The sequence below is a fragment of the Leucoraja erinacea genome, chromosome 16 (genome assembly GCF_028641065.1).
Source record: "Leucoraja erinacea ecotype New England chromosome 16, Leri_hhj_1, whole genome shotgun sequence".
NCBI lineage: Eukaryota > Metazoa > Chordata > Chondrichthyes > Rajiformes > Rajidae > Leucoraja > Leucoraja erinaceus.
This window is the reverse complement of record NC_073392.1, coordinates 33608944-33630773: the sequence shown is the minus strand read 5'-3', so window position 1 is coordinate 33630773 and position 21830 is coordinate 33608944. Positions and strand designations below refer to the sequence as shown.

General features: G+C 40.7%; 1 protein-coding gene across 12 annotated transcripts in view; it reads left to right on the top strand.

Annotated features, from left to right (window-relative positions):
• Positions 1 to 21830, top strand: part of setd5 (SET domain containing 5) — a 144702-nt gene that overhangs the window by 35809 nt on the left and 87063 nt on the right. For 9 of the 12 annotated variants that reach the window (XM_055648111.1, XM_055648101.1, XM_055648112.1 and 6 more), the window contains exons 2-3: positions 11060 to 11115; positions 15873 to 16051. In XM_055648111.1, the coding sequence (XP_055504086.1) occupies positions 15981 to 16051 (71 nt within the window). In that variant the 5' untranslated portion in view covers positions 11060 to 11115; positions 15873 to 15980. The remainder of the gene's footprint in view (positions 1 to 11059; positions 11116 to 15872; positions 16052 to 21830) is intronic. The other 3 variants (XM_055648108.1, XM_055648109.1, XM_055648110.1) reach the window with 1 other exon arrangement.

The window sequence follows — 21830 nt, the reverse complement described above, 5'->3', positions numbered from 1 at the left end:
TTCAGTCAATTGCATCATGCTGCACATGTAAATCCTGTTTACTCAAATTCATCAAATTTAAATTCCTGATTCCTAGATTTGTTTATGGTCTTGGCCTATCCCATCTTACATCCTCCCACAGGATAAGTGCTTTTCCCATTCAGCACTCTTATGAACATTTTCTCATCTCTACGCCATTTGTTTACACACTACCAATAGTAAAACTCTGGCCACCTGGATTTTGTGACACCTTACAAACCCCTCTGCATATTCACTGCACTTCTTATACCTAAAAAACCTTGTAAACTACAGTGCCCTCCATAATGTTTAGGACAAAGACCCATCATTTATTTATTTGCCTCTGTACTCCACAATTTGAGATTTGTAATAGGAAACAAATCACATGTGGTTAAAGTGCACATTGTCAGATTTTAATAAAGGCAATTTTGATACATTTTGGTTTCACCATGTTGAAATTACAACAGTGTTTATACATAGTCCCCCATTTCAGGGCACCATAATGTTTGGGACACCGCATTGAAAGTAGTCATGTTTAGTATTTTGTGGCATATCCTTTGCATGTAATGATTGCTTGAAATCTGTGATTCATGGACATCACCAGTTGCTGGGTGTCTTCTCTGGTGATGCTCTGCCAGGCCTGTATTGCAGCCATCTTTAGCGTATGCTTGTTTTGGGGGCTAGTCCCCTTCAGTTTTCACTTCAGCATATAAAATGCATGCTCAATTGGGTTCAGATCGGGTGATTGACTTGGCCACTCAAGAATTTACCTTTTTTTAGCTTTAAAAAACTCCTTTGTTGCTTTAGCAGTATGTTTGGGATCATTGTCTTGCTGTAGATTGAACCGCCGGCCAATGAGTTTTGAGGCATTTGTTTGAACTTGAGCAGATAGGATGTGTGTATACACTTCAGAATTCATTATGCTACTACCATCAGCAGTTGTATCATCAATGAAGATAAGTGAGCCAGTACCTTCAGCAGCCATACATGCCCAGGCCATAAGAATAGAATAGTTTCTTTATTGTCATTGTAACATGAACCATGTACAACGAAATTTAAAATGTCAGCCAGTCAGTGCAGCATAACACCCCCACCACTGGATTTCACAGATGAAGTGGTATGCTTTGGATCTTGGGCAGTTCCTTCTCTCCTCCACACTTTGCTCTCGCCATCATTCTGATATGTTAATCTTCATCTCATCTGTCCACAAGACCTTTTTCCAGAACTGTGGTTGCTCTTTTAAGTACTTCTTGACAAACTGTAACCTGGCCATTCTATTTTTGCGGCTAACCAGTGGTTTGCATCTTGCAGTGTAACCTCGGTATTATCCCATCAAAAATACCTAAGATCCTGAGCCATTCACAGATATTGATCAATTGTCATGCACTGTTCTTGACAAATTAATTATTACAATTTTTTATTGTCCTGCATCAGACTGTTTGCATCCTTTGCGTCATATTTAACTGAGATGTTTTCTAGATCCACCTCAAAATAACTTTGAACTCCTGGCTGAACTCATTTATCCATTCTTTTGTTACATGTAGACACAAATGTTCCCGTGGCAAATTTCCACCCTTGCACCTTTCACAGACTTGAGCTCCTCTAAACCTCTGCTGCCTCTAACCTAACACGCATCACATCACACCTGTGTTTGCTGACCTACATTGTATCTAGGTAAGATATTTGCTTAGTTTTAAAATTCAATTTTTTTTAATTTTCAAATACTTCCATAGTCTCAGCCAATCGATTTCTGCTGCTTCCTTCAACCCCACACTACTCTAATTCTAGGATCTAACACCTCCCTCAGGTCTTGGAATAATCGAGTTTGGTATTTCGATAAATGCAAGGAATCATGGGATTTGTCACAAGTCATTCGGGATTTAACAAAATGAACGCAACGCGGTATAAACTGTATAAATTGTTAAAATTGTTAACTAGATCTAGGAATTAATCTAGAAATCTGTTAACTCAATAGCTTCCTTTCTTGTTCTGCTGTTCACACACGACTTACACAGTACCAGTTCTTGTTCGGTTCATTAATCTGCAATTATGAGATATTCAAATAGTTAAAGAATTTATTATTTTAATTTAATCCTTAATGCATGTGCTGCTGGAATAAGAAAATATTATGTGTTTCAAACATTTTCTTATCTTTATTCAATCTGAGGCAAGCAGCGACTGTATCAGTGTGATGTAGGTTGATGCTTTACCTACAGGCGGTGTGAATGTACCGTTGAGGCAAAGCTTCATCTACGAGGAAAACTGTGTACAGGGTTGGCCCTGTGAAGGAACCGCCATTCCGATATAAGACAATTAATTGCGAAATGCCTGCCCTTTAATATTGGATAGATTGAGTGGAGGGTCTGTGCTGTTCCAAGTTGGTTACGGTGCGTTTCCCCCAGCCAACTCGCCCAGTGTACGTTGACCAGCATAGTTCGCCAGCCCTTGTAGCAGAGGCTCTTTGTGCAGGTGTTACCCGAAGCCCAAAAGTTTTGTGGAGGTTCTGCGTTAGGATCGGGTACGCAGCGAGCTAACGAGAGGGCTGTCAGATCAGATCAGCCCAGGTTGCCGAGTGGCCGAAGGGCGGATTTTCGTGGGTCGTTGTTAAACTGTTCTGTCTGTGCGGCATCACCAGCTCTCTCTCTCGCCCAGATCCCCCACCCCAACTGTCGACAATGCTCTCACTCGTATTACGGGTTGTCTCTGCTTTTGCCCACTCACTGGGGCAGGCGGCGCCTCCTTCAAAGAGAGCGAGAACAGATCCTGTCAGCTGGGGAGCTGTGACCTACACCTGAGTGAAGCCTCTAGTTTGGCTGCTGTTCAAATGGCTGCAAATTCTCATAATTAGCACAAGGACCCGGCTCACAACTTTGTGCCCTGACAAACTGGAACCAACCCCAGAGGAATAAAGCGACAGCATCTTTAGTTAAGCCACCCCACCTCAAAAGTTTAACCAGCTTGTTTGAATCCAATCTGAACTTTCCAACTTACCTCCCACAGAGCACATTCTCCTCGTTTCCTTCAATCCAGGAAGGTTGTTTAGATAGGAATGTAAGGACTGTCTCAAATTGGTTGACCACACAACTTGTAATTCGTGTAAATTAATATCGAGTTTGAATGGCTGTGACTCGGGCTAATGCCAGGGATTTGATAATTGAAAGGTTCGTTCCAGGCATTCTTGTGTTATCTAGGCTGGTGCTGAGTCAATAATTTAAATAGATACAATTGTGGATTTGTGCAGCCTGCAGTATGCTGTGGACAACTGCTGACATGTTTCACGGATACATTTATTTATAAATCTTATTGAAATTAATACACAGGTCCGTACACACACAGTAGCTCAGCTGGAGAGAATGTTTATCCCGAATGACCTATGACCTGTGCATGCGCAGTTGAAATACCGAACTCGCTTATTCTCGCCCCAAATCTCTTCTTTTTTTCATCTTTGCAATCCCCCTTTCCCCTCCAAGATGCTTCTTGGATCAAACCTTTGGCCTAGTATTTTGTTTTGTGGTTTGGTATTACATTTTATTTGATCAATTTCCTATCAAACTGTGTGGTCCATTGAACTATTATAAAGGAACTATATTTAAATGCAAATTGTTTGTGTTGATGTTTTGGTGGTGAGGTTGTGAGAAAAGGAGAAAATTAATGATGCTTCTGTCCCAGTGGAAGAAGAAAATGATGAGTTTTCATGGTTATAAATGTTCAAAATACCACATTAACAATCATAGGTTATAAGGATAGTTGAATCCACAAAGTTACTGCTAATTTATGCAATTGCGCCAAATAGTAAAATCAAGTTGCTTGGATAGTCCCTTTACTTACTCCGGTTGCATTCACGTTGTACTGTTACATTTACATTTCAAATGTATCTTTGTTTAGGATTTCTTCCTACTTGGACCATTAGTGGGTTTTCCCAGTCGGTATTATCCATTTTTTAACATCCTGACATTGCCCAAGATCATATTTTCCCATGCCAATACTTTTAAAGTGACTGAAAGGAAATTCAGCTCAATTCCAGCAGTTCATTTATCCGTATTACAGTTTGGGGCAGTTCAGCTTGAAGAAGCTGTATGCTAAAGTGGCATTTTGCTTATGTATTGCTGCTTGTATTAATTGGTTTAATTGCTGAGTGGCGACTATTTGTCTGTTTTGTCATATCTACAGCAATTCTAAATTTTGAATATTACATGTGGAGTTAGCTTGGAAACATTATTCCTACATATGTGATGCAGAACAACATTTAGATGCTGATTGATCAGGGTCTTGGTTTTTAAGATCAGTAAACACAGTACCATATTAGTCGTCGGAACATGAAGTTGCTGTCGTATTGTCACAAAGAGATATGATAAGCATAAAGCTTGTCAAGTTTATGATAAAAAATTGTCTATGTGTGGGCCAAAGAGATTTGCCTCAGGATAAGTTAGTGCTGGTTCAACGTATGCACATACTGTAATATCTAAATGTATGCGCATGTATTGAGAAACGTTGTGAAGTTGTGGGAAAACAGTAGGTGATGTCCTGATTAAGGGTCTTTGACATGAACCAATTGTTCTGTTTTCCCCCAAATTTGTTGCCTGAGCTGCTGAATGTATCCAGCATTTTCTGTTTATGTTTACGATTTCCAGTATCTATAGTTTTGATTTTCATTCACACGTGACACATGTTTATAATATAGATTCTAGCTTTTAACAGGCTGGAACGATAGCTCCAAATCATCTTTCTTTTGCAGTTTTGAAAAAAGCTGTGGGGATTCCTCTGCTTTTACACCCTCCTCTTTAAGTCGATCAGAACCATACTTGAAGCGTGACAGCAAAGATTTTTGCTGAAGCCTATTACTCGTGAAATTTCTGTCTGTCATCTGTTCAGTTAGTAATGCTCCACCTAGTGACATTTCCTGTTATGGTTTACACTTCCTGTGTCATATTTTGTCACTTAGTTCTTAATTTTTTTTTAAATCATAATGTTGCAGCCTTGATTCTTTAGTGCGATTTTAATTTACCGTTTAAATTAAATTTATACATGATATTTTGAGGAGTTAAACAAATGAAATAGTGAATCAAATTAATGTGTGTAAAAAAATATATATATGTTTTCCACCTTATTTGCAATAGAAGATCAAATTACACCTTCAATTCTTTATAATTTCCCTTCTTTTGAACTGCGTTTTTCCTATTACAGTTTCCCCAGTGGAAAAACTTAGGGCATTCAGTAGTTTGCTCTGTAGCTCAGGGGTGTGAATAAAAAGAATAAGATTAGGACATACCAAAGTGACTCATAACATTTGTGCATTGTACAAAATCCAGTAGCTGTTTTGTGCTTAGTAAACACCTACAAATAGCATTACAAATGTTAAAGACAGAATGCTCTGGTGATGATGATTGAAAAATGATTATCAATCAGAATATCAAGGTCTTATAATAGTGCAGTAAGATCCTTCATGTCCTTCTGAGAAAGGGTGAGATGTTGAACCAATACAGCAGCTTTGACAATGTACCACTTCTTCACTATATTGAGATGTCAGTCTAGTTTTTTATGTCTCTTGACCTCACTTGATGCATTTAATACTAAGATGCAGACTCTTAAGCTTCTGTACCTTTAAAATGCTACACTTATCTAGAATTTAAGTTAGGATCTTCCTGATGTCAACCGAAGTTGACGACAGAATTCCTCTCAACTATTTTTGAAAAATTGATCATCTTGCGACCAGTACGACCTGAAGTCCATTCTAGAGCGCTTTGTGTTGTCAGTGCATAAGAGGGTAATTTTAAGGACTGATTATATGCAAAATCTAGCCTGTGTGGTGCTCTTGAAAGCTTTTTATTAACACGTTATGATTTAGAAGGAAAATCTATGATATCCTCATCAGTTGAACAGAAGGATGAATAAAGGGGGCATTTAAGAACATGTTTGTAATATCCTTGCATATATTTAATTTACATCTTGTGGGTGCAGGGTATTGATATCCAGATACCAGGTCTCCCTAAAGTGCCACGTGGCATAAGTTATTGGTTATATTTGTTCAAAAAATGCTGCTTTGTGTATATGTCTTAAATTATCTGTAATAAATTTCTGAAACTATACAATGCCACAGATTAGAAATCTGAGATAAAAGACAAATCTGGAAACACTCAGAATGCCGGGCAACTTCTAAGGAACGAGAACCAAGAATTAATGTTTCAGGTCTAATTAGCTCATCAGAATCTGGAAAGTAAGAAATATGTTGTCATACGTGATAGGAGTAAAATTAGACCATTCGGCCCATCAAGTCTACTCTGCCATTCAATCATGGCTGATCTAACTCCTTCCTAACCCCATTCTCTTACCTTCTCCCCATAACCTCTGACACCTAATCAAAAATCTATCTATCTCTGCCTTTAAAAATATCCACTGACTTTACCTTTACAGCCTTTTGTAGCAAAGAATTCCACAGATTCACCACCTGTGAAACTTATCCTTCCTCTGGCATAGAAGAGATGGAGTGAGAGCAAAGACATAGGAAATAAATGAGATGTGATCAAGGACTCTTTCAACTTTGCCAGAGTTAAAGATAAAGAAAGACATCTTAATTTTTGTCATTGGACCAGATATGATGCAATGGAGGAACTGGAAGAAGAAATTGGTTCCTTATGTAAAGCAAAGTGGGAGGAAGTATCTTCAAGATAGGTGTGAGAGTCAGATCTTTTAACTGATGTTAAACTATCCTCACAAATGGAGACAGAAATCCAGAAAGAAAGGGGAGTTTGATGGACTTTGTGAAAATAATAGCAGGGTGGAAGTTAGTAGCAAAAATAACACAATTTTCAAGTTCTGTATGAGTGCAGCTAGAAAAATAATAGAGTGAGGACTAACACCAGGACTATTCAACATATCACAAAGAGTTAGGTTAAGCATGGACCCATCCGAGTTACACATTTCATTTGGAGAAAGTGAATGGAGTTGGAGAAGTTGATCAATATGAGACTTAGTTCAGCCAGACTAATAGGTGTGTTGATGATGAAATGGGTTGGGCCTCTATTCAAGCAAGAAGGGGCATCCTGATGTGCAAACTGCTTAAAATGGTGAAGATTATCAGAGGTGTTAGAGATTCCTGTGGGAAGGAAATGGACTAGGATGGGAAGGGGGGGTAGTAGGATGAAGTTAACATAGGAAGAAGGTATAACATAGATCAGTACTGCACAGGAACATATTAACCTTGCTGAGTACGATGCCAAGTTAAACTAATTTCTGCCTGCACATGATCCATGTTCCTCTATTCCCTGCAAAACTATGTTCTAACTAAAAGCCTTCTAAATGTCCCTGTCATATCAGCCTTCACCACCATTCCTGGCAGTGAGTTCTAGGCACTCACCACTCTCCATGTTTAAATAAAAAAATGTCCTGCATATCTATATTACTAAAACTCTGTTCTTGACCGGTTTTGGCGATCTGTGCTGCGATTTCCGAGAGAACGCCGCCACCTACGGCCGTCATTTTTGGCCACCTCGCTCAGAGCCCCCCTCCGCCATATGTGTGCCGAGGATTTTTCCCGTCGATGAAATATGACAGAGATATTAATGATTTTACAAAATTCTCCATTCTCTCTGCTGCCCCCGCTGGCAGCAGGGGGGAGGGACTATAAAACCAGGAAGTGGTGTGCCTCAATCAGTCTCTGCAAGTGGTGCCTCAATCAGTCTCTGCAAGTGGTGTGCCTCAATCAGAGCTTTGAATGACACTGACAAATGTCTGCAGCACTGTGAGTACCCTTAATTTGGTTTGAAAATGAAAATATGGTTAGAGGTAAAAAAAGCACTGCCTGCAAATGGTGGTTTGGGTTGAAGTAAAAAGACACTTGGTCTAGTCTTCTTTAAACTTGCCCCCTCTCATCTTCAAACTATGGTTTATAGAAGTAAGTTTGGTAGGGCTCAAGCATGCTGAAACAATATGTGTGCTGTTGCAATCCTGCCTGTGGATCTCTTGGAGTAAATAGAAGTGGGCTAATGACTGCCTGGGAGATGGTGGCCAGATATTCACTATTTCAGAGGGTGGTCTGTGTCTGTGAATGGACATTTAGCCTCTACAAGATAGTGGTGAGTTTGCTAAACCACAACAGCTCCACCATTGTAATCTGGTTTGATGATGATCTTGACGTTTTGCTCTTTGTGAGCAGAAAGATGCATGTTCAATTGGACGTAGGCTGAAGTAGGTAAGTGGGAGTGGAAACATTTAAATGGGCATAGATACATCAGCAATTCGTGATTACATTTCTGCCATTTTACAATATATGGAGACACAAAATCTGGAGTTTGTCGTAGACTTGTTTGACATAGCAGGTTTAGGTGAATAGTGTAATGAAAGAGACAATATCGAGACTTTTCAGAAATGTAATGTTATTAGAAATGGCTATTTTAAGAAGAACCACTGTGATAATGATTTTTTTCACCATGGTAGGATTGTAAATTATAATTTTTTGATTCTGCTTTTACTGGCTGTAGATATTCAAATGTATTGTGTTTCTTGTTTTTAAAACAACTATATATGAATTTTCTGAATGAAAAACTATTGAGTTTCCGTTCATGTATCTATAATAAGCTACCTGCAGCATGTGAAAGTAATACAGTCTGGATCATTTAGATGAGTTTCCTGAAATCAAGGAATAGTTTTATTAAGAATTATGGATGTGAATCTATATTTTGCCACTTGACAGTACTTAATGCATTGGTAAATAAAAACGTGTTCATAGAATATGTGTTCATTAATGCTTGTAACTTTGTGGTGACCAATCTTTTGGTTTAGATGCTTCCAATAAAAAGGATTGTGAGTTGATCCTTTGAAAGCACTTTCCAATCAGTCCTACTTCTGTTCGATCGGATATGCATTCTTGAATTGTCTTGTTTTAAACCTGTGTTACAATTTGAATCCACACAAAAAAAATTACTTGAGGATCAGGCATTGTCAGTGTTAATTTGAAACTTAGGACACATCCCAATTAATGACAAATGAGAGAAAAACATTACAGAATCATGATCATATTTCAGTTACTTGTGGGCTTGTTCTGCTCACCACGCCATGTTAATTTTAGAGGAGGTACATAATGGATTCAACTGCACTATCTGAATTCCAAAAGTTAAAGTGCAAGGAAAGATTACACAAATGAAGATTGCGTGGCCTCGAATTTAGATCTGGGGATGATTTATTTTGAAGTTTTCATCAGGCCAAGGGGAAGTGAGAGGGTAGATGGCAAATTTGATTTCACTACAATATTTACATATTCCAAATAAGGTGAAATCGCCTAAAAGTTCAAGCTTTCAGGAATGAAGGTAGAAAACACTTGTTCATGTAGAAGGTAGAAGAAATTTGGAATACTTTAAAAGAGGTCAATTTTTTTAAATTTTGAAATTGGTATATAACAGGAATATAAAATGAGGGAAATAATGTGCAAATGAAGTCAGGTCACAGATAAGCCATTTTCTTACAGGCTTGCAGAACGAAATGGCCTATTTTCTTTTATGTTTTTAGTTTATGCTTTAAATGTGTTTAAGGGGGGTGGGGTGTGACAGCAGGTGGAGAGATGGTGGGGAAAAACGGGAGCACACCGGGACAAGTTGAATCAGTTGTGATCTTAATGACAGTACTAGTTCAAGGGACCAATTGAGGTTACTCGCGCTGACACAGGAGTAAGCTTCACCGCCCGCTATCCTGTTATCCATCGGCCGCTGACCCGCTCCGCTCTATGATCTTTGCTCTTGAAGGACACGGGCAGTGAATGCCATGCAGTGTCACCCAGCGCAGCAAGTGAGGCCGTGTCCTGCTCCTGGCAGCAGTCGGAATTTAAGTATTTGCGGGAAGCGGCTGACATAGGCGAGGCCGGCGAGTGGCAGGAGAAAGGTGTTCAGATAGAGAGCACTGCCAGAGGTGAACGAGCCGGCAGAAGGCACTGAGGTGGTAGCCGGTTCCTCTGTCCGGTCCCGGCGGCCGCTCGCAGCAACCCGAGCTACTTCCCTCCCCGGCCACAATGCGGTGGCTCTGTGTCTGGAGCGCCGCGGCAGTGGTGAGTGAGTGAATTGCTGGCATGATCGCCGACCCCCTCCTTCTCAACGCTCCTGCCCATGCTGACCCGGGCGAGACTACCCACATGCTGTAAAAGGAACTCTCAGCTGCCAGTAATGAGGGATGGACTTGGCTATCCCTCAGTACAGCAACATCGTTCTTGGTAAATGTTTGTGCCTTATTTTTGGTTAAAAAATAGCGTCTTCATTGCCGGGAAATACAGTACTTTCCTCATTCCTTAGTTCCTCGTTGTCTTCGATTTCAGCTTGGTGCTGAATCCAGTGAGTTATTTCAATCCCAATAGCAACGTGAGGAGTCATTTTTCTGAACTTATTTGGAGAAAAGCTGTGGATAATTAAATTTTCTGGGTAATTGAGCAGAAGTTGGATAATGAATGCATCTGTGCATCCACAAAGGTGAAAAAGAAGCCTGCTGCTTACCAGTTTATGGCAAGAAGAGAAATTAAAAATAGAACTCATTTTAGATCTGATGGAGTGACACCTAACACTATAAAATAAATAGTATTTTGGCTCACAGCTGTTTAATGATAAGAGGCACCTATATTTGCAAAACGGAAACTTTCTACATAATGTTTTTTGACTAATCCTTTCATGGGCAGCATAATAGCACAGCTGTTGTGCTGCCCATGATTTCCTCAGAGTGCTCTGGTTTCCCCCCCACATCCCAAAGAGGTACGGGTTTGTAAGTCACTTGGCTCTGTAAATTGCCCCTTGTGTGTTGGGAATGAATGTGAAAATAGGATAACATGGAACAAGTGAACGAGTGATCGATTGTCGACGTGGACAGTGTACCAATGGGCCTGTTTCCATGTTGTATCTCCAAATTAAACCAATTAAAATAGAACTGTTTATAAAAGTGTGTGATATGTTTTGCCATTTTGCATTACAGAAGTTGTGGAAAAGCGACCTCATTTTGATTGAATTGCATCCTATTCTTTTTGAAGAGGATAAATTTACTTTGTTTATTTTGCCGTTTATAAGTGATTAGGTTAATGTCCTTTCTCAACTAGGCTGGTCTCGTTGGTCTCCATCCTTCCCCAGGACAGATACAGTGACAGATGTGCTGGTGAGTTGGTTGTGTTGGTTCCTAATTGTGTCGCCAAAGAGATTGGGTGTATGGGTGGAGTCTTTATACTAAACTGTTATAAACTAAAGTAAAATGGTAGATCTGGACTGGACTACAACTCGCATTGTAAGCATTTTGGTAACTCTTGAGCTCCATCCTTTACATTTTGATTCCTTGTAGGTTATATAAATCATTTCATAATCTGTTGTTGTTTAGATCTTCTAATGTTAAACTAGGGCTTTTGATATCTAAAATGGTGTTTGGTCAAACTGAATAAATGCTTCGCATAGTTGGTGTATTTTTATGCACTAAAACTTTGCTACTTGTATATTAGAAAGCAAAGAGGCTCTGCTCTATAATCTTTGTTAGAAAGGGTTGTTTCCATCCTATTTAACCTAGATGCTCCACTGCACCCTCCATCTATTCACACACACACACACACGCACACACACACACACACACACACACACACACACACACACACACACACACACACACACACACACACACACACACACACACACACACACACACACACACACACACACACACACACACACACACACACCCCCAATTGATATTACAACCTCCTCATGGCAGAAATATGTAACATCATATTTTACTTTGATTTACTCTGTTTTCTTCATATTTTTTTGGTTTATAAAGAACCTTGGCATATAAACCTTGGATGGTGAAATCTCAAATTCACAGTTTATGTATTTTTGTTATGTCTTCAAGCCTGTGCATATTCTTTTCAAAATAATAATAACTACATTTCAAAATACCTTGCTTATTGCAAAGCCCTTTGCAATGTTGGGAGGATGTGAGAGTAGTATAGTGTTAATGTGCAATCCTTAGACTGAAACCCCTCATGGAATCATCTTCACTCCTCTCCTGTTTTCCGTCTTGGCAAATTTATGTCCATACGTTATAGGAGCAGAATTAGGCCATTCGGCTCATAAAGTCTACTCCGTTATTCAATCATGGGTGATCTATCTTTCCCTCTCAAACCCATTCTCCTGCCTTCTTCCCATAATGCTTGGCACCCGTGCTAATCGATAATCTATCAATGTCCACCTTAAAAATATCCATGGCCTTCTGTGGCAATTAAATCCACTGTCACTAAAGAAATTCCACTACACCTCCTTTCTAAAGATGCAACCTTTTATTCTGGGGATGCGGCCTCTGGTCCCAGACACTCCCACTAGTGGAAACATCCTCTCCACTGCCACTCTGTGGATTTGTGAAATAATTTATATAAGCATAATCTCTAAGTTATGGGGTGGAAAATGCATGAATTAAGAGGAAAATAAATAATTTGCCTTTTATGGGTCATATTATCATATTTTCAGGACCTCAAGGGTTTAATGTCTAATTATTACTGAAATATTGCAACAGCAAGTGTGTTGACGGTAAACACACACATATGAAAATTGTCATTTTAAACTTTTTAAAAAATGGTATTGATGGAGGAAGATGTGCTATTCTGGATGTTCGGAGAATGTCTGATGTCTGTAATACCAAATGATATTTCAATGTAATCTATAAAGGGATATATAATTCTAAATTTTAAAATAGTTGAGAAATAAAACCTCTAATGTGTCTAAGAGTATCCATTTAGACATATATCGGGTCTGCATGTACTTGCAATGCCCTGTGACAGCAGGAGCTATCAAAACTCTATTGAATTATAGCGTCATACAGTATGGAATTAAATGCTTCTGCCCAGCTTGCCCATGCCGACCAACGTGCCCCATCTACACTAGTCCCACCTGCCCGTGTTTGGCCAATATCCCTCTAAACCGTTCCTATCCATGTATGTGGAGATATATTCCTAAAATAAATATTCAAAACATGAAATAAATTTCACATTATGCTGTTGGGATTAGAACATGGATATTGTTCTGATAGGATGATGGAGGCATGAGACAGACCCCTAAAATTAGAAAATTTAGATATTAGGGCATGGTGTTGACCACTGGTGACTTGAGAAAGGACAAATTACTTCAAAGATAAATGGAGGTGCAAATCAGTAGTCGTCAAACATAGCATTTATAGCATAAACTTAATAACTCTAAGTGTGGTTAACACATTCCCAGTTAGAGCCATGGAGAAAAGTATGTTTGAAGTTGTTAAACAATTGAATGTCAAGGAATCGAGCACACATTGAGTGGACCAAACGTTAGTAATTGGGGCTTAATTTGTCTTCAGGAGAAACATTGGAAAACTTTACATTCCGACAGATCACCATTGATCAATTGTATTCGGTCACCATCATTGCTTCCGATGCTTTTTAGAACAATTACTAAAACTCCATAATGCCTGGGACAAAGACCCATCATTTATTTATTTGCCTCTGTATTCCACAATTTGAGATTTGTAATAGAAAAAAAATCACATGTGATTAAAGTGCACATTGTCAGATTTTAATAAAGGCCAGTTTTATACATTTTGGTTTCACCATGTAGAAATTACAGCAGTGTTTATACATAGCCCCCCTATTTCAGGGCACCATAATGTTTGGGACACAGCAATGTCATGTAAATGAAAGTAGTCATGTTTACTGTTTTGTTGCGTATCGTTTGCATGGAATGACTGCTTGAAGTCTGCGATTCATGGACATCACCAGTTGCTGGGTGTCTTCTCTGGTGATACTCTGCCAGGCCTGTATTGCAGCCATCTTTAGCTTATGCTTGTTTTGGGGGCTAGTCCCCTTCAGTTTTCTCTTCAGCATATAAAATGCATGCTCAATTGGGTTCCGATAAGGTGATTGACTTGGCCATTCAAGAATTTACCATTTTTTAGCTTTGAAAAACTCCTTTGGTGCTTTAGCAGCGTGTTTGGGATCATTGTCTTGCTGTAGAATGAACCACCGGCCACTGAGTTGTGAGGCATGTGTTTGAACCCGAGCAGATAGGATGTGTCTATACACTTCAGAATTCATTATGCTACCACCATCAGCAATTGTATCATCAATGAAGGTAAGTGAGCCAGTACCTTCAGCAGCCATACATGCCCAGGCCATAACACCCCCACCACCGTGTTTCACAGATGAGGTGGCATGCTTTGGATCTTGGGCAGTTCCTTTTCTCCTCCATACTTTGCTCTTGCCGTCACTCTCATATAATCTTCCTCCAGAACTGTGGTTATTCTTTTCAGTACTTCTTGGCAAACTGTAACTTGACCATCCTATTTTTACGGCTAACCAGTGGTTTGCATCTTGCAGCGTAGCCTCTGTATTTCTGTTCATGAAGTCTTCTGCGGAGAGTGGTCATTGACAAATCCACACCTGACTCCTGAAGAGCGCTTATGATCTGTCGGACAGGTGTTTGGGGATTTTTCTTTATAATAGAGAGAATTCTTCTGTCATCAGCTGTGGAGATCTTCCTTGGCCTGCCAGTCCCTTTGCGATTAGGAAGCTCACCAGTGTTCTCTTTCTTAATGAAGTTCCAAACAGTGGATTTTGGTAAGCCTAGGGTTTGGCTGTTGTCTTGTTTCTCAGTCTCATAATGGCTTCTTTGACTTTCATTGGCACAACTTTGGTCTTCATGTTGATAAACAGCAATAAAAGTTTCTAAAGGTAATGGAAAGACGGTGCTGAGAACTCTGTTATACCTGCATTAAGGAGGCAATTTAACACACCTGAGCAATTACAAATGCCCATGAACCCATTTGTCCCAAACATTATGGTGCCCTGAAATGGGGGGGGGGCGACGACTATGTATAAACACAGTTGTAATTTCTGCATGATGAAACCAAAATGTATAAAAATACCCTTTAATAAAATCTGACAATGTGCACTTTAACCCCAAGTGATTTTTTTTCTATTACATATCTCAAATTGTGGAGTACAGAGGCAAATAAATAAATGAAGATCTTTGTCGCAAACATAATGGAGGGCACTGTTGGTAAAGCTTAAGAAATGCTACAGTGGTATCCTGAAGAAGTGGTCAGAAAAGAACTGTTTTGCAAAACTTGCATTAGATTATTCTTTGACTAAAAGTGGAATATCATAACTAATCTAAACACTTTTTTTCCCTTACATTTCATATAGTATAACACATTGTTTAGCATCACACGAAAAAATAAATGTTGTATGAAACACATCATAACCAACCCCACATGAAAAATGTAATTGATATGTATTGTTGTTGCTCTCCTTTTCTAATAGACACGGTATTGTAACATTGTTGTTCCCTTTGTTTGATGTGCTTTGATTGTGCAAGTTACAGCACAGTACACCTACTGTGTTGTCAACAAATGAAAAACTGGACAAATTGTCCTTAATGGTTCTTTACATGAGCAAGGATTTTCAAAAGGGTCTTTAATAATTTGGTAATAAGCTTCTCAGATGCCTGCTAAAAATGCAAATTTTTAATTGCTGTAACTCTTGGAGGACACAAAAAAAGCTATTGGTGGAACCTCAGCAGGTCAAGCAGCATCTGCAGAGGCAAAGAAAGGCATGGTTGGCATTTCATGTGTGGACCTTCCATAGATGCCACTTGACCTACTGAGTTCTTCCAGCAGTTTGTTTTTTGCTCCAGATTCCAGCATGTGATGTATTTTGTGGCTCTTGGAGAACATACTAGGCACAAACATTGAAGTAAGCGGTGTGACAATGTTATTGATTTTATTTTGCCTTGGAGTATTCACATTTTACTCCACGTTGCAAAGCCAGAGTAATATGGCTGAGAATAAGATCTGTGTAAAATGCTCAAGTTATTGATGTTTATTTTTTGATTTCCTCCTTTTTGCAGTTTCCCTCATGTCCATGATCTGCACACGACACTGCGGCTGTTCGGCCTCGGTGTGGTCAGGCATATTGCTTCGGACCCCGTGATAAACACAACTTGGTGTTGGACGTCATGAGCATAGTAATTCCACTTGGAGTTACCACACCGGATACTTCATACTCTGATATGGCTGCTGGTTCAGAGTGAGTACAATTCAGATCCTGGGGGAAGTGGGTGGAGAGGATGCAGAGATAAATCATTTAAAGTGGATGACTGAAGTGTTGGGTGATTATGGGGTGTTGTGTAAAGCAATGATTTATGGTGAGCTCTACAACAATGGTGTATTTTTAATATTTAAAATGTTTATCGTGGGATGCAATACTACCACCAATAATCCTGCTGTATCTCTATCTTAATTACATTCATTAATTTATCATCAAACATCGCTTCCCTTCTCCAAACAAACTATTTCCTTTTTCCAGAGAGCATCAATAGGTGATAGAAGAAGGGCCCCAAACCAAAACATCACCATTAAATGCTCACCAGAGATGCAGCCTGACTCGCTGAGTTACTTCAGAACTTTTTATTTTGTAAACCCGCATCTGCAGTTTCTTGTATCTATTTCCTTTTTCACCTTTCTCCCACTGCCAAATATTTAACCTCTGATTGCTAAAGTGTTTGTAATATTTATCTGAATGTACCTTTTTGGCTGCGTTAGTAGCTAAACTCTACAAGCATGCTCCATGGCTCTGACTTCTTGTAAACTAACACAACTAATTAGCTAGTATACAGGAAGTAATAATAGTGGAAACCGGCAAAAATATTATTGAACTCGCCTCATCAGCTTTCAGTCATGATCTCACTTCCCGGAGCTGTTTTGCTTGCTTCAGATGCAGGACTTGGCAGCTCCCCAGTCGTAGGAAGTTAAACTGTTCCATTCTTGCTTCAACCAGGCCATTTGCTTCCACTCAATCTCCAATATCATCCACGTGCTCTTTTCTATTCCTTGGCTGTATGCTTCAGTTAATTATATAAATCCTTTCCTCCTGCTCCATTCATCACCCACCAAATTTACATGATGGCCAATGTCATCAAAGCTTCTGAATCATTAACAACTAAGATCGATAGTATGTATTTCTTCAAAGCCAATTTAAGTGCAGCTCGATTTATTTTGCGGGCGTTTTCTTCCCAAAGGTTGTAGTTGGCATAAAGAATCAGCATGCTGTTCTCTTACAAACGTAGTTTGTTTCTGAACATCAGAAATTATATGAATGGTCAGTTCCTCATCTTGAGAGAGCACATAGCAAATTTAAAATTCCCATTTTTAATTGGTTAATCATTTTGAACCTCTGAAGGTGGAAAGTTAATAATCCCATATTAAAATAATTCATTATTCATAGCGGATTAAGGATTTAGTAGGAGGGAGGAACTGAAGGGAATCCACATTAGTTAGGAAATGGTGTTAGATAAACTGTTGAGATTGATGGCCAATAAATCCCCAGGGCCTGATGGTCTGCATACCAGAGTACTCAAGGAGGTGGCCCGTGGATGCATTTGTGATCATTTTTCAATGTTCTACAGACTTTGGATCAGTTTCTGTGGACTGGAGGGTAGTTAATGTAATTCCACTTTTTAAGAAAGGAGGAAGAAAGAAAACTGGGAATTATAGACCAATTTCCTGCCTTACATCGGTAGTGGGGAAAATGCTTAAGTTGATTATTAAAGATTTAATAGCAGCGCATTTGGAAAGCAGTGACAGGATCGGTCAAAGTCAGCATGGGTTTATGATGGGGGAAATCATGATTGACTAATCTTATCGAATTTTCTGAGAATGCTACCAGTAGAATGGATAAAGGAGGGTCAGTGGATATGGTGTATCTGGAGTTTCAAAAAGCCTTCGACAAGGTCCCACACAAGAGAAGTGTGCAAAATTAGAGCACATGGTATTGGGGGTAGGATATTGACATGGATAGAGAACTGTTTGGTAGACAGGAAGCATGGAGTAAGAATTAACGGGTCCTTTTCAGAATGGCTGGCAGTGACTAGTGGGGTGCTGCAAGGCTCAATGCTGGGACCCCAGTTATTGCAATATATATAAATGATTTAGACGAGGGAATTAAATGTAACATCTCCAAGTTTGCGGATAACACAAAACTAGGTGGCAATGTGAGCTGCGAGGATGATGCTATGAGGCTACATAGGTTGGATAGGTTGGGCGAGTTGGCAGATGCAGTATAATGTGGATAAATGTGGGTTTATTCACTTTGGTGGCAAGAACAGGAAGGCAGATTATTATCTGAATGGAAGGTAGACAAAAATGCTGGAGAAACTCAGCGGGTGAGGCAGCATCTATGGAGCGAAGAAATAGGTGACGTTTCCGGTCGATGCCCTTCTTCAGACTGATGTGGGGCTGGGTGGTGGGGGGGGGGTGGGAAGAAGAAAAGAAGAGGCGGAGACAGTGGGCTGCGGGAGAGCTGGGGATGGCAAGGTGGTAGAAAGCGAGGACTACCTGAAATTGGAGAAGTCAATGATTAGGAAAAGGGGCGGTGCAATGAGACCTGGGTGTGCTTGGTTGTCACTGAAAATAAACATGCAGGTACAACAGGCAGTGAAGAAAGTGAATGGCATGTTGGCCTTTATTGTAAGAGAATTTGAGTTTAGGAGCAAGGAGGTCCTACTGCAGTTGTACAGGGCCCCGGTGAGACCGCACCTGGAGTATTGTGTGCAGATTTGGTCTCCTAATTTGAGGAAGGACATGATTGCTTTTGAGGGAGTGCAGCATAGGTTCACCAGGTTAATTCCCAGGATGGTGGGATTGACATATGATGAAAGAATGGGTTGACTGGGTTTGTAATCACTGGAATTTAGATGGAGGAGTGGGGATCTTATAGAAACATATACAATTCTTAAGGGATTTGACAGGCTAGATGCAGGAAAAATGTTCCCAATGTTGGGGGGGTCGAGAACAAGGAGTAAGAGTTTAAGAATAAGGGGTAAGCCATTCAGGAATGAGATGAAGAAAAACGTTTTTACCCAGAGAGTTGTGAATCTGGAATTCTCTGCCACAGATAGCAGTGGAGGCCAATTCACTGGATGTGTTCAAGAGAGAGTTTGATTTGGCTCTTAGGGTTAAAGGAATCAAGGGATGTGGGGGAAAAGCAAGAATGAGGTACTGATTTTAGATGATCAGCCATGATCACATTGAATGGCGTTGTTGGCTCAAAGGGCCAAATGGCCTACTCCTGCACCTATTTTCTGTGTTTCTATGCTGCTTGAGATGGAAGAAGTCACGTGTGCTACAGTTAACCCTATGGTCGGTACTTTCCGCTGTATTCATGGTGGTGCACCCTGTACCTACAACATGGTAATTTTATCCCCTGTTATTAATAGTCCTATTCAAATGTATAATCTTGCTGCCTACTCTTAACCTCTAAAGAAGGGAATGAGTGTTCCAATTGCAGGATCATGTTTCAACTGGGGGGTGTACTGTAAACAGGAATTAGTACTAAATTTAGATTAGTTACTGTAAGGTATGGGCTCAGACCAGATTGGCACAGGCTATACAATTACAGTATTCAGTAGTATGTGTTGAGTTCATATTGTGAAAGGATTATCTGCATAAAATGTGTATGTGTCAAATAAGAAAAGAATGCATATTTATATTAATTAATCTTATAATTGCACTGTTCAGTGAAATGCACCAAATAAACTCACATTATTGTTTGAAATTTTAAATTTGGGGTATAAAGCAAACCAAAACAGTAACGGGCACAGTGGTGGAATACCTGAACGTGTCAAGGAGGCATCTCTGGAGAACATGGCTAGGTGATGTTTTGGGTTGGGACCCTTCTTCTGACTGATTGTGTGGGGGAAGGAGGGAGGGAGAAAAGTAGAGAGGCAAGGCAGGACAAAGTGAGGCAGGTGATAGCAAGACACAGGCTAGGAGGAGGGGGGGGGGTTTATCTGCAGGTGGTTGGAACAAAGGCCAGAGATTAAAACAGGAGGTGTGTGATGTAAGCGACTCATTGCAGTAACCACCAATTGTTAACCAACAATTTGGTGCAAATAAAAACCATTGGCAAAACCTCTGAGTATAAACAGGTGCCCTTTTATTTGGAGAGGAGAACTCAGAACATTAAAAGTGCAGCACAGCAACAGGCTCGTCAACCCACTTTGTCTACGCCGATTATAATTCCAGGTTAAACTAATCTCCTCTACCTGCACATCATCCATATCCCTCCATGCCCTGCATGCCCATGTTTCTGTCCAAAAGTCTCTTAAATCCCACCATTGGGTATGCCTTTGACTTAGTAGGTAGACAAAAGTGATGGAGAAACTCAGCGGGTGCAGCAGCATCTATGGAGAGATGGAAATAGGCAACGTTTCGAGCTGAAACCCTTCTTCAGACTGACCCTTTGACTTAGTATTTGGCTTCAATGTTTATGCAACCTCACAGGAAAATATTCTCTCATATTTGAAAAAACCTCACTTTGCTTCCTCCCCTTTCCCCACCACTTTTACAAGTTCAGTTTGAGAGAGATACATGTCTATGTGGTCAGTTGGCTGTGATCGTAAGCAGAATGCAGGGAAAAAATGGCATGATTGCGGACAATGTGAGGGAAAACGTGGACCTAAAATTAGATTTTGAATCTTTAGCTATAGCAAGGTTATGAAATTAATGAAAAATGAATGCAGACTCTTGACATAAAACAAATTAAGGAAACACCTGAAATAAAATTTCATGCCTATTGACAAAAATTAGATTCTTACATTTTGTGGATTACGCTGAGTTATTCAGAATGCATAACAATTTGGAGCAACATTTGGTACACAGTGCAGACTTTTAATGATGGTTTGTCAAATTTGAAAATGGTTATGAACAAATTTACTCCAGTGGTCTGGAGTGACTTATCATTTAAAATCTTCAACTTCAGTGGGATGCCACATACAGTACTTTTCTTTACCGTGCTTCCCACGAGTCATTCCTTCCCCTTGTGTTCCTTGCTCTAAAGGGCACGTCCAGTTGCTCTGCCCACTTCACACCCTTGTTACTGTACCTGCATATTAACTTGCTGCATATCATGAACCTGGACACTGAAGTTTATTAGTTTCCCACGATTTAAAAGATAAAATGTTTCTATCCTTATCAGCAAAGTGAATAATGTTTTACCGATGCTGTATTATTCATTCACCCACTCTCCAATTTTGGATTCTGCAGTCAAGGGGCTGTCCCACTGCAGCGACCTGACCTGTGAGTTTAGAAGAGTTTGCTGTCGACTCAAACTCGCAGCATGGTCGACACGTGGTCCTAGGAGGTCCTATGAGGTCACTGGAACTCTCCTTCATGCTCGAGGGAAGTTCCTGCATACTCGCGGCCTCAGTTTGGCCGAGGGAACATTTTCAGCATGGTTGGAATGGTTCTTTTGAACTCGTAGTGGAGTGGGGTCGCTATGTAGTTATAGGCAGTCGAGGTAGCCGTAGGAAATCTCCTTTGCTGACCAGGCATTTTAATTGGCTCATTGGAGTTTTCAGGACCTAGGAAAACCGACCGGTAAGTTAAATGGCCTCTAAACTTTATTAAAAGTTGTCTGACTTCTTAAAAGTGTCTCCCCCCCCCTTTCTCCCCCCCCTTCCCCCCCCCCCCTTTCTTTCCCCTCCCCCCCCTTTCTCCCTCCTCCCCCCCTTTCCCCCTCCCCCCCCTCCCTCCCCCCCCCCCCTCCTCTCCCCCCTCCTCCCTCCCCCCCTTCTCCCTCTCCCCTCCTCCCCCCTCCCTCCTCCCCCCTCCCCCTCCCCCCCCTTCTCCCTCCCCCCCCCCTCCCCCCCCCCCCCTTCTCCCTCCCCCCCCCCCCCCCCCCCCCCCCCCCCCCCCCCCCCCCCCCCCCTCTCCCCCTCCCCCCCCCCCCCCCCCCCCCCCCCCCCCCTCTTCCCTCCCCCCCCCCTCTCCCTCCCCCCCCCCCTTTCCCCCCCCCCCCCCCCCCCCCC